General features: G+C 41.2%; 1 protein-coding gene across 1 annotated transcript in view; it reads right to left on the reverse strand.

Moving 5' to 3' along the window:
* Positions 1-1,823: 1,823 nt before the first annotated feature.
* The window catches only part of ITGA2 (integrin, alpha 2 (CD49B, alpha 2 subunit of VLA-2 receptor)), a 51,687-nt gene continuing 40,008 nt past the window's right edge, over positions 1,824-13,502 (reverse strand). Inside the window, exons 24-30 of the mRNA XM_009326958.1 lie at positions 10,661-10,763; positions 9,721-9,831; positions 9,090-9,194; positions 8,657-8,770; positions 6,296-6,385; positions 2,691-2,807; positions 1,824-1,913 (exon numbers count right to left, since the gene is read on the reverse strand). Coding sequence (XP_009325233.1) covers positions 1,824-1,913; positions 2,691-2,807; positions 6,296-6,385; positions 8,657-8,770; positions 9,090-9,194; positions 9,721-9,831; positions 10,661-10,763 — 730 coding nt within the window. The remainder of the gene's footprint in view (positions 1,914-2,690; positions 2,808-6,295; positions 6,386-8,656; positions 8,771-9,089; positions 9,195-9,720; positions 9,832-10,660; positions 10,764-13,502) is intronic.

The raw sequence follows: 13,502 nt of genomic DNA on the forward strand, positions 1-13,502 counted from the left end.
TGATGGCAACAATCTTGTTTGACAATCGAGATCAGAATCTGGATTGTTTTTCAGAAAGTTAAAAACCACCCACCCCAAAACATAACATTTCATAGATACAAAGTAAATCCAAAACACATATAAAACTACACTGAGCACAATCCAGCTGTCACGGCAAACGAAGCTGTTATTTGCCAAAGAGATGGTTGGCTTCTGACTGATTAAAAAAGACTGAGTAAAACTTTCAAACATGCTCAAGCCTAGTTTGTGAAGAGTCCCTCACAAAATAATCTGAAAGGTGCCTAAGCATAATTATAATCTAGCTTTGGGGGAAAGAAAACATTACGTTGGGTTCTGAATAAGGCACATTTAAATGTTTTACTCTTCAAGTAAATCACCTCGAGTTGGAACAATCTCACTTGCATGGCAGTGTACATAAGGACAACACACACATATCTCTCACAATTGATTATAAGCATAACTGCCAGCCATGAGAGAGAAAGGCAGCCAAAAGGCCAATTCCCCTGACTGTAACCAGTCTTACAGCATGGGCCTTTTTATGGCTGAGCTTTCATTAAAACCAGGCAGCATAACAGCATGTGATCAACTTGAGGTGTGTAACCAACACAAAGTCACCCGAGTGTTGTGCTCAGAGCTCCTTCCAGAGCACTACAGTACTTTACTGTATAAAACGTAAGTTAACTTCATCAAGACATGAACATGTGGGACCAAATAAAATGTGACAGGTAAGGAGGTCATACTGAACTTCAGTCTCCTGGAGGGCACTGAGATGCTAAAGAAACAAGTGCGGTAAACAATTTACAGAGCTTAGATCTTCACTATCCTCCGTCCTAACGTGCATACTTCCTCAGTCATCATCCCCTTTAGTTCACTTCATGCTCTTGTTTTGCAAAATCTTTCACTACAGAATTAAAGGCAAGATCTTGACTGTCTTCCCTATTTACATCAAAAGCCAAACTGATGTCAGAGGGACTGTGAGCATAAAGCCCAGTGTAACAGTAGTGGTAGTGCTTCTCAAGATGAAATCTGAAAACCAACCATAACATTGCAGAGCACATGCTGTAAGTGATTATGAAATTCATATTTTCTTCTTGGAGAGAAGTATGCAGAAGGCAGTTATACATACCGTTTGGCAATATTTCCCCAAAGCAATGTACTTCAGTAATTTAGTGTGACCTTAGTGCAAGGAATATGGTGAACTTTTGGAACAGTTTGCCCATCCAGTTGTCCTGTAGCACCCAGACAGACATCTTCATACGCAGTTCCCACTTTACAGATTAGTTAAGACAAAGGTTTGCTGGTGCAAATTATTTCTCTAAAACAATAAGGATGGAGCTAGTCAATGAAAAAATGAGTTTTCTTCTCCCAGTCTGGAAGCAGTATTCACCACACATTCATCATCAACTTAATAGAAAATGTCCTTTACACATATGGTACTTGTCAACTGAATTATGAACTGATGCTATTCCACAATAATCTGAAATAAATTGCTCTGTTTCACTCTGCAGTGGATCAGGAGAAGGGTTGCTGGCACAATATGTTACTGTAAACTCCGGACCTGCCAGTTCTAAGGGCTAAGTTTGTTTGAAAGGCAAAAATTTACAAGAAAAGGCACTATAAATCATTTTTGAAAAAAACAAACTGTCCTGCAGTTACTCTTACAATAGAGTAGAATCTGTAAAATATTTTCATCTATAAAAAGACACTTTCATTAAAAATGTTTAAATGTTACTAAGCTTTAAGGCACTCCAGCTGAAGAACCGACTGGATCACAACTACTGTTGGTGGCTCAGATCTCTCTTTATCCACATAACTCGTCATCTTCAGTCTTTGTCCTTTGTGAGTTCTGTAATTTCATCGACATCTTCTATATCCTGTGTCATTTTCTCATACTGTCTCTTGAAGAAGCCAAGCTGTGAGAAGTATTAAAGTAACACAACATCACAGTGAGTCATTGATAGTTAAATTTCTCAGCTGAGCTAAATAGTGTGATGGTAGAAATGCACGTGTGTGCACGCACACACATACAGTGTTTGATTTGTAGATAATTCCTAACTAAAATGAAAGGAGCTGGGCCTTAAACTCCTGCCTGGTGCAACTAAATGCCAAAACAGCAGTGCTGAGTAGCCAGTTGCGTCCCTGCCAAGATACAGGCATCTCCATGCTGCCTTGCTGTGCCAAGGAGCCCTTCAAGCACCAATGCCCTGGCACACAGAAAAACTTTTCTCTCCCCTTAATCTAGGTGTCCTTTTTAAATTACTTTCTGCCCTCACCCTTCTCTGTTACCTTTTTGTCTGTTCAGTGTACATCCTCTCCCTCCTTGCTTCTAATCCCCAGCCTTGCCACTGGGAATATCATGGGAGTTCAGAGCCCAGCTGGGGAGTTACGGAAGGAGGCAGGCAGTGTCAAAAGGAAAAAAGTAAATGCCACAGCCCCTGTTTTGAACCATTGGAAACTCATTTATCATCTTCACGTTGCCAATTTCTGTGGGGACCTGTTTCAGAATTTTGATTTTTAAAGCCCTTCTAAATGCTCCCATCAAGGGCGTAATGCCAATGCAGTATTATTCGTACCACCAAACTGCATGTGCGGTTTTGTTCAGCACCAGCGAAGAGAGATTCCAAAGAAAATAGCCCAAATGTATTTAACCCTTTCTGCCTTTTTTTAAAAGAATATAAACACCTACTTACTTTCCACAAAACAGCAACCAATACTAACAGCAAGAGGAGTCCAGCCAATATACTGCCAATCACAACACCAACTGGTATCTCAGCTTTCTCATCCGGCTTTATTATTGTAACTGGGATCTGAAAGCAGAGAGATTGCGTGTTAGGAGTTAATGTTAAGTGCATATAAAATAGGATTTGTAAACCAAATACTTCACTAATCAAGAATGGCTGGACTGCACACATTCCAGGATCAATGACTGGAACACACCAGGCAATTACAGCCCTTTCACTGGTGTCCACAGGTACCCGGTTGCACCACCGTGGCACACGGCAGTGCCACTTAAGGATAAGGGGCGCTCATCGCTCTTGGCCATACATAGCAGGCAGAGAAGCAATTTCTTCCTGCCAGCTTTCTGCCTCTCCAGTAACGAGGTCTTTCAGAGTTGTCCCCATGGTGCACGGACACACCATCGCTAGGTAAACCAGACATGCTTACATGCAGGTGGGGAATAGCCTGGTGTAGAGCCCCATCTGCTCAAAACAGACTTCTGCTGCATCAGTGGAGAACTCCTTCCAACCGAGCGTTGTCAGAGCCTGTTATCTGTGGTGGGCAGCTGCAGGAGGCAATACTAACCATGGAGGACAGACACCATCACCATCAGACACTCATTGTGTCTGCTGAAATTTCTCCCCTCCTGCTGGGCAGGTACCTCTGTCTCCTTTGCCTGCTGTTCTTATCTTCTGGGAAACCACTAACAACTTGTTAGATCTTCTCATGTTAGTCTGTGTTCTCCTGAGTCAACTGCATGAATTTGCTGTCAGATGTATGGGTCAAACAGGAGTGTTTCTAGCACACCTTTGCTTCCTGAACTACAAGCAATACCACAGAGCTCCCAGAACAGCGTATGGTGTCTGGAAGTTAGTTTTCAGGTGACACTGTATCTAGTTGGATTGGGTATGACCAACTATAGTTACATATAACATAGTTGCTCAGGGAGAGATTGCTGTAATATTTATGAACTGTCAAATCTTTGGATTTAATCTTGGAACAACGTGCATTTAGCATGAAGGTTTTTCCTTCCTGAAACATGATAAAAGGAGTCACGTTGGTTTATTTTCTCAGGGTTGTTTGCTCAGTGCATTTGTCTGGTGTAATTTAATCTTAAGCTTTCTGGGAAACTTGCACTGGACTGACATCTCAGGGATTTCAGTCATTTCTGCTGGAAGGCTCCAGTGTTGTGCTAGGTGTGGCTGTGTGTATTCATTTCACTGAGGCAGGATGGCTTTGTGTATTTAACCAAATGGCCATAATGATGATTATAGCAGGTTAACGTTCTGTTCTCCAGCTGGCAGTCCTTTCCAACTTGGAAAAAATCTGAAAGCTTTAACGCAAAGATACCTAAGCTGCTTCCCCACATAGCATCACAAGGCAATATTAATTCGTTTGGCTACACAGCAACCCAGCTCATTAAAACTAAAGAGCCAATCTCATATGTATGTGCAGTTTGCCTAGTAATGCTTTCTCCATTAGATTACCAGTGAAGTGGCACTGTTGGAGAGGTAAATCTATGCCTAAGGACAAATATCTTCCCTGAATTCAAACTGTGGTCAGTAAGACACCACAGCTGGGATTCACCTCATCTAGTGTTATATCTACAATGTAGTTCCTTGGCTTCCAAAGGAGAAGGATAGGCTTTTTTAGGGCCCAATTCACCCTACTTATTTTCAGGATCATCTTTAAGGTGAGATGAATTGCATCTCAGAAATACCTATTCTTTCTACAGGTTAGGGTTTATAGAAGGGCTAACTCTGATGTGGATGGCTAATGCAGATAGTAAGTTGGATGAATCCTACCACCCTCATCTGAAATAACAGGATAAGTAGGGAAATAAACTCACAGACTGCTTCCGCACTGTCCTATTCCCAAGGCAGCGTGAAGGGCAAAGTTTGGGTATCACTGCTGGCCTGCCAAGAAGTATATGCAGTGCTGGGTACTGACTCCATCACTGAAGTGTCAAAGCAAACTGTATGCCCTAGGGAGAGTGTACCTGCACCAGCTGGCACGTTTTCCAAGACTTCTCACAGAGCAAGAGGCTATCGAGTAAGGATCAGGCTGTAAGCCTCACCAAAAGCCACTGTGTTTCTTAGGAGCCCTGTGGATAACTTTCAGGGTCTGTTCAGCCACTGCCTCAGAGCTGTAGAAGTCCCAGCTGCAGACGTTTCAGTGGCTGGCTGAGGAATTACCTTTTATTTGTCAACTGACTTAATCAACAGTCATTTGAATAATTAAATTCTGGTTCTCCTGAAATCACCATCAGAACTGGTGGTAACATAAATTTGGCAGTATTGGAACTCCAACTGTGGAAAAATACCTCGTCATACATGATTTATGAGCTACCTAAAAAGCCTGTGCAATTAATTGGAATATTTGCATTGTGTCTTAATGAGTTTCATCTCCTAGCAGAAGTAATGCCGTGCCACAAAGCTGAGGCACTCAGCACAGTTCAAATACAGGCATGTAGTTTTTCAGCAAAAACATGGCATTATCTCCAGAAAACACATATATTCCCTTTGCTTCTTCAAGCACTGGAGGTTTCCCTGAATACAAATGGGAGGTACATTAGAGGTTCTTCACAAGAAATGGAGTGATCCATGAGAAAACAATGACAAAAAAATAGTACTGAATTGTGGTCTTATTTCCACATCGAGATAGGTCAATCAATAACTGCCTTCGTATATACTTAACTGAATTTTCCATTGCCTGTGAATGGGCTATACTACACATTCTCACACATATTTGACTCCCTTACTAACTTGCATTTTGGTCTTCAACAGCCTTGGTTATTTTTATGGATAAAAAAGGCTGGTAAATACTGTAAAAATAAACCTAAACTTAGTATTGCAAATGGATGAGTGTTCCTCTCTAGATAGGCCAAGAGAACAAGGCATCTTTTTATTACAACAGCACCACAGCGCTAATGTATTCTTCAAGCGTTGTTTATGTTTGTATATAGCAGATGGAAACCTTGGGAGAAGGATTCTAGACTAACAAAGTGGTGGTTTGGAGACTTCTCTTGAGATTAGCTGTGTCCATATTGTCCATATGACAGCCATTCCAAATGCAAAAAATACTCCACATTCTTTTACAAATAAGATTAAGTTTATTTGATGGACACCTGTGCCAAACATCTGCCTACAAACATCAAACCAAATAAACTTACAGAAGTAAGACTATAAATCAGATTTGCGAAAATGCTTCCCAGCGCTCATTTATCTACAACAATTAATTACGTTGCAGAAAGAAGTCCAGATTTTGATCTTTTGATCAACAGGAAGCTAAATGAATTTCAGAAGTTTCTAACTGAGTTTTGCTGGTAGTTCTACAATCTATTTGAGATCTACAGATTTTAACTAAATCTGGTTTATATAGCAGTTGCCTGAAATGAAAACATTTTAGTAACTTAAGGGAGGTTGTGTATAGCCAAAAGGATACATTAGTTCAACATAATCAAATGCCAGAGTTTGTAATTTGTTATGTACTCCTAAAGGACACTGAAATTAGATATTATCACTTTAATACAGTAAAAGAGAGAGAAGTTGAAAAAATATACTTATTTATCACTTACAGTTAGGGTATTCTCTCCAATTATAAATAACTCAGGGTTATGTGTATCGATTTTTGCCTCTGCAGAGAGTTGTAATGTCTGAAAAGTTAACTGAAAGAGAAGATTAAAACAACTGTAAAGCTCTATTACAGGGCAAATCGACTAGAATGTAGACATCCTAAAATAATTCTCTTGCTTTGAAATGAAGACTTTAGAACCAGGAAAAAACCCACAGTATTAACAAAATTAAAATGATCTTTTTATTTGTCCCAAGCAAATATGTCTATGAAAGTAACAAAGTATCAGTAATCCAGACTTAATTTTGCTGTTCTTACTTACTAGCAATGAAACTGGAGAACTGGCTTCTTTTCTTTAACATATAGTTCAAGCAAAACAGGAGTTGATTATATATCCATTTTTATAGGTATTTCAAAGCTGTCACTGCTGCTAGCAGTGAAGAGATGGGGAGGAGAAAATAACAGTGAGAAAGAAAGAAATAGCAACAAAAGACAGATGGGGATATATCTCTGGCCTTTGAAAGAAATGGAAACTGGATGTTCTTTCCCTTTTTCCCCCCCTCACCTCTGTCCAATGCTTCTGTTTTTCCCCATTTATTTTTTCCTATATCTGTTCCTCTCCACTGCTCAAATTCTGACATCGCTCCCTCAGCTTAAACAAAGAAGACAACAAAAATCTTAAGCCAATTCCCATTTGAAAAGGGACCTTGTGCCAGATCCCACTTCCCTCCGTGCATGTGTTGAGAGGAGAGGAGCATGGCTATACAGACACTGCCAGCTCACCACTGCTCTCCTCCCCGTGCGGTGGGCACAGAGAGCCCCGCTTCCTACAGCACCACCGGGAATGGCCTCAGGTTCATGGGAGTACAGGAGCACTCGCCAGCCATACCAAATGCAATGCCTGCTCTGTCATTTTGCCTCCTCAGCCATTTTTCTGTGGCAGGGCCAGGTACTGTAGGCTTTATACAGGGAACACGAGCAACTGTGGGTCTGGAGCAGCTGACGCACACTGAATTGACCATCCCTGCAGCATACAGTTATTGCACACCTGCGCTGTGGCCATCGGCCCAAGTGGTCTGTCCTGCGCTCCTAAATGTTTAGAAACCTGCCTAAGCACTATTCAAAGCACCTCGTTAATTCCTAAACACATCTTTCTTTGCTTTGCTTAGCAGGTACTGGCAAGCCTGCTATCCCCTTCTTGGACAATGACTGATTGCCACTAAATAAAAAGGCTGATTATATGCATTATTGAGTGCTTGCAAGGTTATTTGCATTGAACATTGACGATCAAATAGAAAATAACAAAATGGGAGATGAGAGGAAGACCGTGACATGCGATCTTCCCTTCCCATCTCCCAGTGGTAAACAAATTATTTCCACTTTCTTGCAAGGGTAGCAACCTTTTGTTCAGGTCTCCACCTCCTGCGTACCTGACAGCACTAACAAGTGGTCTTGACCCAGCTGATCTGAACAATACAAACTTTAAAGCCAGACAGATGCTTTCCTTCACACACTTGCATAAGTATATTACATTATCAACCTGACCTTTTAAGAGCTGAATGCTAAAGCTGACAACAGCCCTGCTGTTAAATGTCAATACCTGCCATAAGACTCGCCAGACAAACTAAGGAGACTGCGTCATGTTCCTGATGTTCTAGGCAAACCCAGGACTCCAAAACAGTTTGGTTGGTTGCCTAGCTAAGAAGCAAACATGGTCTCATTTCAAAAGTCTGGTAATTCATGATGAGTTTTATCCTGGAGGACACATGGTGATTTAAAATGGGAAAGTCAAGGTATTATTGATGGATATTTTTAAGCATCCTGTAGGTCTTTAAGCAAGGACTGTTTCCTTGACACCAGCTCTAATAAAAACAAAAATCAATTTAAAAAAATTTCTGCACCTTCTCTAACAAATACAACTGGCAGCACTAACAGGCTTTTGATATTTTGACGTGACTTAAAATGATCACGATGTAGGCTGTGATGTTCAAAAGCTAAAAGCAACATTATTTTCCAGGCTATGATGATACTGTACTCTGCTGTCCTATATTGAATTTTGTGGAAACTGTAGTTCCCCTTAAATGAATTTAACAGACACAGAAAATGTTTTTTTCAGCTGTGAAGATTGCGTTATCACAGCATTTTCTTAGGTTTTGTGCTGGACGGAAGGTTATCAGCTCCATTATGCAGCCTCACTACTTACTTTACTTTTAGATTCAAGTTTTCAATCTGGAAAAACACAACAATGTAAAGTAAAAGAAGGTCTTTCTAGATTGGAAGGTCTCTTTACTGAACTTTGAAAAATATGAGGAGATAGGAAATATTTGAGTATTGGATCCTTCATGAAGGTGCAGCTGATACTCACAGCAGCAAAGGTTCCGTTCCAGATTCGAGTGGACACATTCACAAAGTACTCTCCCTTCAGCATAACGTCTTCCAGTTTGCATGCGATGGTACTGCACTTCACATTCTTGCAGTTCTTCCGGGGAAACAGCAAGGAGAGGCAATAGCATGCATTAAAAATACACTTTAACGAATGTTCTTTTAACATCCAGATTTTTTGCCCTTGCCTTTGCCATTCTGTGCATACAAATTAAGTGCTTGCAGGCTGTGAAGAACATGCACCTTTTCTTCTAAGGCAGATGCAGTATGTTTGAAAACATCCATAGGTTGCACTCCTGCACTGTGAATGAGGAATGCCACCCCACCACAGCTGTCCCCACAGGTACAGCAGTGGTCTCGTAAGGATCAGCTCTGTGCCCCTGTCCTGCAGTGCTGCAGCCCTGAGTCTTACTCACCAGTTCTTTGGAAGCTCTGTAGTTCTCTTTCGTGAAAGATACAGAATAAGGTCTTTTCCCTATTTGCAGTGGATTTACCTGAGCTTGACAAGTAACACCTCTGGCCTAGGAAAGATGGCAAGAATGAAATTGGATGACATCATACTCAGGAGTTTATAGTCATCATAATAATACATATTTCTGGGATCAGATGGTGGCTGTGAAAGGCTAGATTGTGAATTATATAACACGCGATACTTTAGGAAACTAAGAGACTGTATGTGGTTTTGATCAGAATTAAACAGCTCTTACAGTAATTTTTTCCCCCCCTACATTGACCTGAAGGGATTGTCCCGATCTAAAAATTCCATTTTTACTATAAGCTTCCCAGGAACTTGGAGAAGGATCTAGCTGAAGAGTTTGAGAGTCATATGAAAAGTCAGCCGTGGACCATAAAGATAATCCATATCTGCCAAGTAATAGACTAGTGTATTGCTGATATGGACGTCCTACCTCTTCCCCTTTTGAGGAAGGGACAAGGAGAAAGGGCATATATTCTCTGAATCTCAGCCACACTATGAGGGAAATAATCAATGTTTATTGTACTGATTAAACCCCCAAACACAGCAGTTTATGTAATTCAGTTATTCACCTGATCTGTGGTGACTGCAGTTATGTACATCAGTGGGTTGTCTTTGCTGGTCAGTTCTGGAAGATGGATTTTTACAGATGCCATCTTTACTGGAATACTTCCTGTTGTCACCTGCAAAGCAAATAACTCACAATTAATTCAGGTAGCTATACTTACCTATGCATAAATTATTTGATATAACAAGAAAATCAGAAATCACGGATGAGTATGGAAGAACTGGACTCCTTTTGCATCAATGTATTTTCTACTAAGACACTTACTAGGGTAGTAATTACATTATGCCAATAGTAAAGCAGAAAGTGTACTGTATAGCTTCAGGTCCCTGTCTGTTTCCTTAGCAAAGTGTGTATTAACTGCATGAAATATGTTTTGAAAAGCAAATATTCTGCCAGAGCCAATAGGCCTGTAGAGTCCTTCAGAGTAGCAGTTACAGGAATGTAAATGGAACATAATTTAAGTTTCTTCCACGTTGCATATTTGGATCTAAGTTTTTCTGAGTTATGTAATAAATGTAAATCTGGCTAGTTCTTGCATCTGGTTTGAGCACTTAACCCTTGCCAAACTTTAAGTTTCAAAGTCCAAGCCTGCAAAGACTTGTTTTCTTTTATCAAACTGGCAGAAGATAAATATGCTCTGTGAAAAAACAGTCTAAGTTGGCCTAAAGTTAAGCATTAACTATCTTCTAAATATGTAAACAGTGCAGGACCAATCCCTCCCCCATTCTACTTGTGCAGTAACTGCAAATTTCATCCTTAACCTCATAAAGACTGTAAGCATTTATCCCCCAGCTATTTGCATTCTTTTTTTTCTTACTTGACTGATTCAAAAGCATCAAAATCAGACAGTGAAATCAGGAATGTTTTTTCAAGTATGTTTTGGGACCAGGCTGCAGGAGGAGGTAAGGCAGCTTCTCGAATGAGAAACAGAAACATTTACTAACCTTAACTGAGAAGTTGAACAATGGGCCAATATCTTCAAAATTATTCACAGTGGAAGGAATGTTATGACCAGAGTATACTTCATAAAAGTTGATGCTGGCAAGCCTAGTTAACAACCATAAAACAATACATTTCAATTTGGCAGCTGCTTTGAAAACATATGTTACTGGATGTGCCTTCGTGAAACAGGTCAGAAGTACAGTCAGAAGAAAAATCAGTCGCTTGTACTGCTGTTTGAATTTTACAAAGCTGGTTAAGAAAATACATGGTGTACTGAAGCCCAGAGCTGTAGCGAGCATGTCAAGGTAAGACAGGGGGGCTGCATGAGATGCAGGCTCCACTTAGCCTCGAGCACCCCATGGTGTTTCAGTGCCATACTGCAAGCTCCTCTCTGGGGCACAAACTGTGACTTTCAGCCTTGCAGTGGTCTCCTTCCTCAGAAAAGGCCCCCTGACAGTCCCTCTTGGTACATGTATAACAGCAAACACCAACAGACTCCAAGACCTCCATAGACCACAGGCAGGCTTGTTTCCACACCGCCTTGGTGTGGAAACACATACAGCACCCTGCTTGTGTGCATGGTACATACCACGTAGCCCTCAGTCTCCTCTGGGACACTTTCTTTACTATTCATGGGTTTCAAAATTAAAAATTTCCAAAGTAACATGAGGGTGGTTGCAGCCCACCACAGCATGAAAATACAGGTGTGTGATGGAAGTATGTGGTGTTAGGGCCTGTGGATGCTTGAGGGGCTCAGCCAGCTGGGACCATGCTCAAAGACAATCAAAGCATGCCTGTGTAGTGCATCGCATCCATGTGCTGCTACCTGTGAGTTCATTAGGAGGCTAATTTGAGCACTCAAAAAGCAAGCTGAGGAGTGAGTTAACAAGGAGCAGGGGCTATCATGATTTTTACATCAGCTCTTCTGTAGCACAAGGTACAAATCCACCCCCTTTACCAGTGCCACTCTCCCCATTTAATCTGGGTAACATCTGTGTGCACAATCCCAAATTAACATATGTGCAGTCTCTCAGAGGTGCTTCCTGATCAGTTGTGCTGCTCCATACTGCACCGTGGATCCTTTCTGATCCTCCATACTTCTTCCCATGGGCCCCTGCCTTGAGGGGCCTCCTAGGAAAACTTGCGTGATGCATTTTCTGCTTCCTTACTGCTCAAATCTCCAGTCCTTCCAGGATGCACTGTATCAGCTTCCTTGTCCTTGCAGGAGTCACTGTTAAGACTAATTCCCACCTCTTCTGGAAACTCAGATTAGGAGATTTTCCCTAGAAAGGCTTCACTTCAGCGAAAACACTTTTTTCTCAACCCTTGTATTTTAAGAGGTTGCTCCTTGGCTATATTACCTGCCTCAAGAAGGAACTATCTCCAGATAGATATTTCCTAAGTGGAAGAGTATAAAAATGAGCTAACTCCAAGGGAAGCATTTAAAATTGTACCTTGGCTTAATGGGTACTTCCTTTAGTTCTTTTAAGTTGATTCATCTCCAAGAATAACTAATCCCTTTCTGGCAGTAGGGATTCCTTCATGCCTTGACTTGCATACGAAATCGCATTTTTTCATACTCAGGAGATGCACCTGAATTCAAACCCCTGTTTTTCCTTGAGTAACTCTTTATAGACTCCATGCCTGGCCTTTTCTGAAGCATTGAGTTTCTGTTCATATTTCTCAGCTAATTAAATTTGCTGATTCAAGTTTGCACCATCTCAATTTCCTAGGAGGCTGCTTAAGTTGCTGTGCTAGCCTCCTAGTCAGATGCTCCTGTAGTCTCTGTGCCGCTGCTAACTTAAGTAACAAACACTCTGCTTCTGCTGAAGTCTCATGCAGCTTTCACAGGGAGCTGAAAGAACTGGCATCGCTGACTCAAATGCTTCTCTGCAATTAAAATAATCTGAAAAATTCTGCGTGACTCCAGAATTGGTGCACCTAGCGGCAGTGAATGCAGGGCCTCTGAATATTCTGAAACTGCTGCTGCGAAGCAGGTTATTAAACTAATCTTCTGTACTGTGGTCCGTATTCCAGCTCAGGTCATCCTACACGGCCAACAGTTCTTCTAGTTATGGTGATCTTTGTATATTCATTTCCGGAATTCATTGTTGCTGTGCATTTTTAAGCAGCTTCCTCTTTTCAAATTTCTGTCATTCTTTCAATAATTACTATTTATTTTCTATCCATTTGTTTACAAAGTTTGGAATGCTTCGGGTTGCAAAAGCATTTTTTACCAAGAATTGGTGACCGAGTGCATCAAATGTAACGACATGTCATTTATCCTAGAAATTCAGTAATTAGGAAAGATAAACAAATCTTCTCTTTGATGAAAAGTAAATATGCTATCTTGATCTGAGAGTCAAACCAGTGTATTTTTGTTTCAGTTCTAATTTAAGTTAAACTGTAACTGAAATCATTCTTGTTTGGAACAGTAACAGGCTAATTACAGTTTCAGTGCATCCCAAATCACCAGGGGTTTCCAGGGCTGACAAGAGGTTTCAAGGGCATGATGTGAAGATCAGTCTTAAAGGGGTTTTTGTCTGTCCCTCTCCCCCTGCCCGCCCAGCTGTCTCTCCTTACAAACTGCCCTTCCCAGGGTAAAGGATCCCTCTTGCAACAGCCCCGACCTGCCTTCCACGGGGAGGGGAAAGGGCTGACACCAGGAGGTAAGGGGTAGGTGTGAGCCAGAGTCTCTGGATGGGCGCATGGGAAAGCGGGGTGTGCTGCTCCCCATGCCAACACAGCTGCAGCAAGGGGGAATCTGCCATGTGCCACCTCAGGTTTTAGTTCAAATCATTATCTCTATCATTAACTGCTAACAAGAGTTTATATTTTTGTTCA

Source organism: Pygoscelis adeliae, unplaced genomic scaffold, assembly GCF_000699105.1.
Source record: "Pygoscelis adeliae isolate BGI_AS28 unplaced genomic scaffold, ASM69910v1 Scaffold116, whole genome shotgun sequence".
NCBI lineage: Eukaryota > Metazoa > Chordata > Aves > Sphenisciformes > Spheniscidae > Pygoscelis > Pygoscelis adeliae.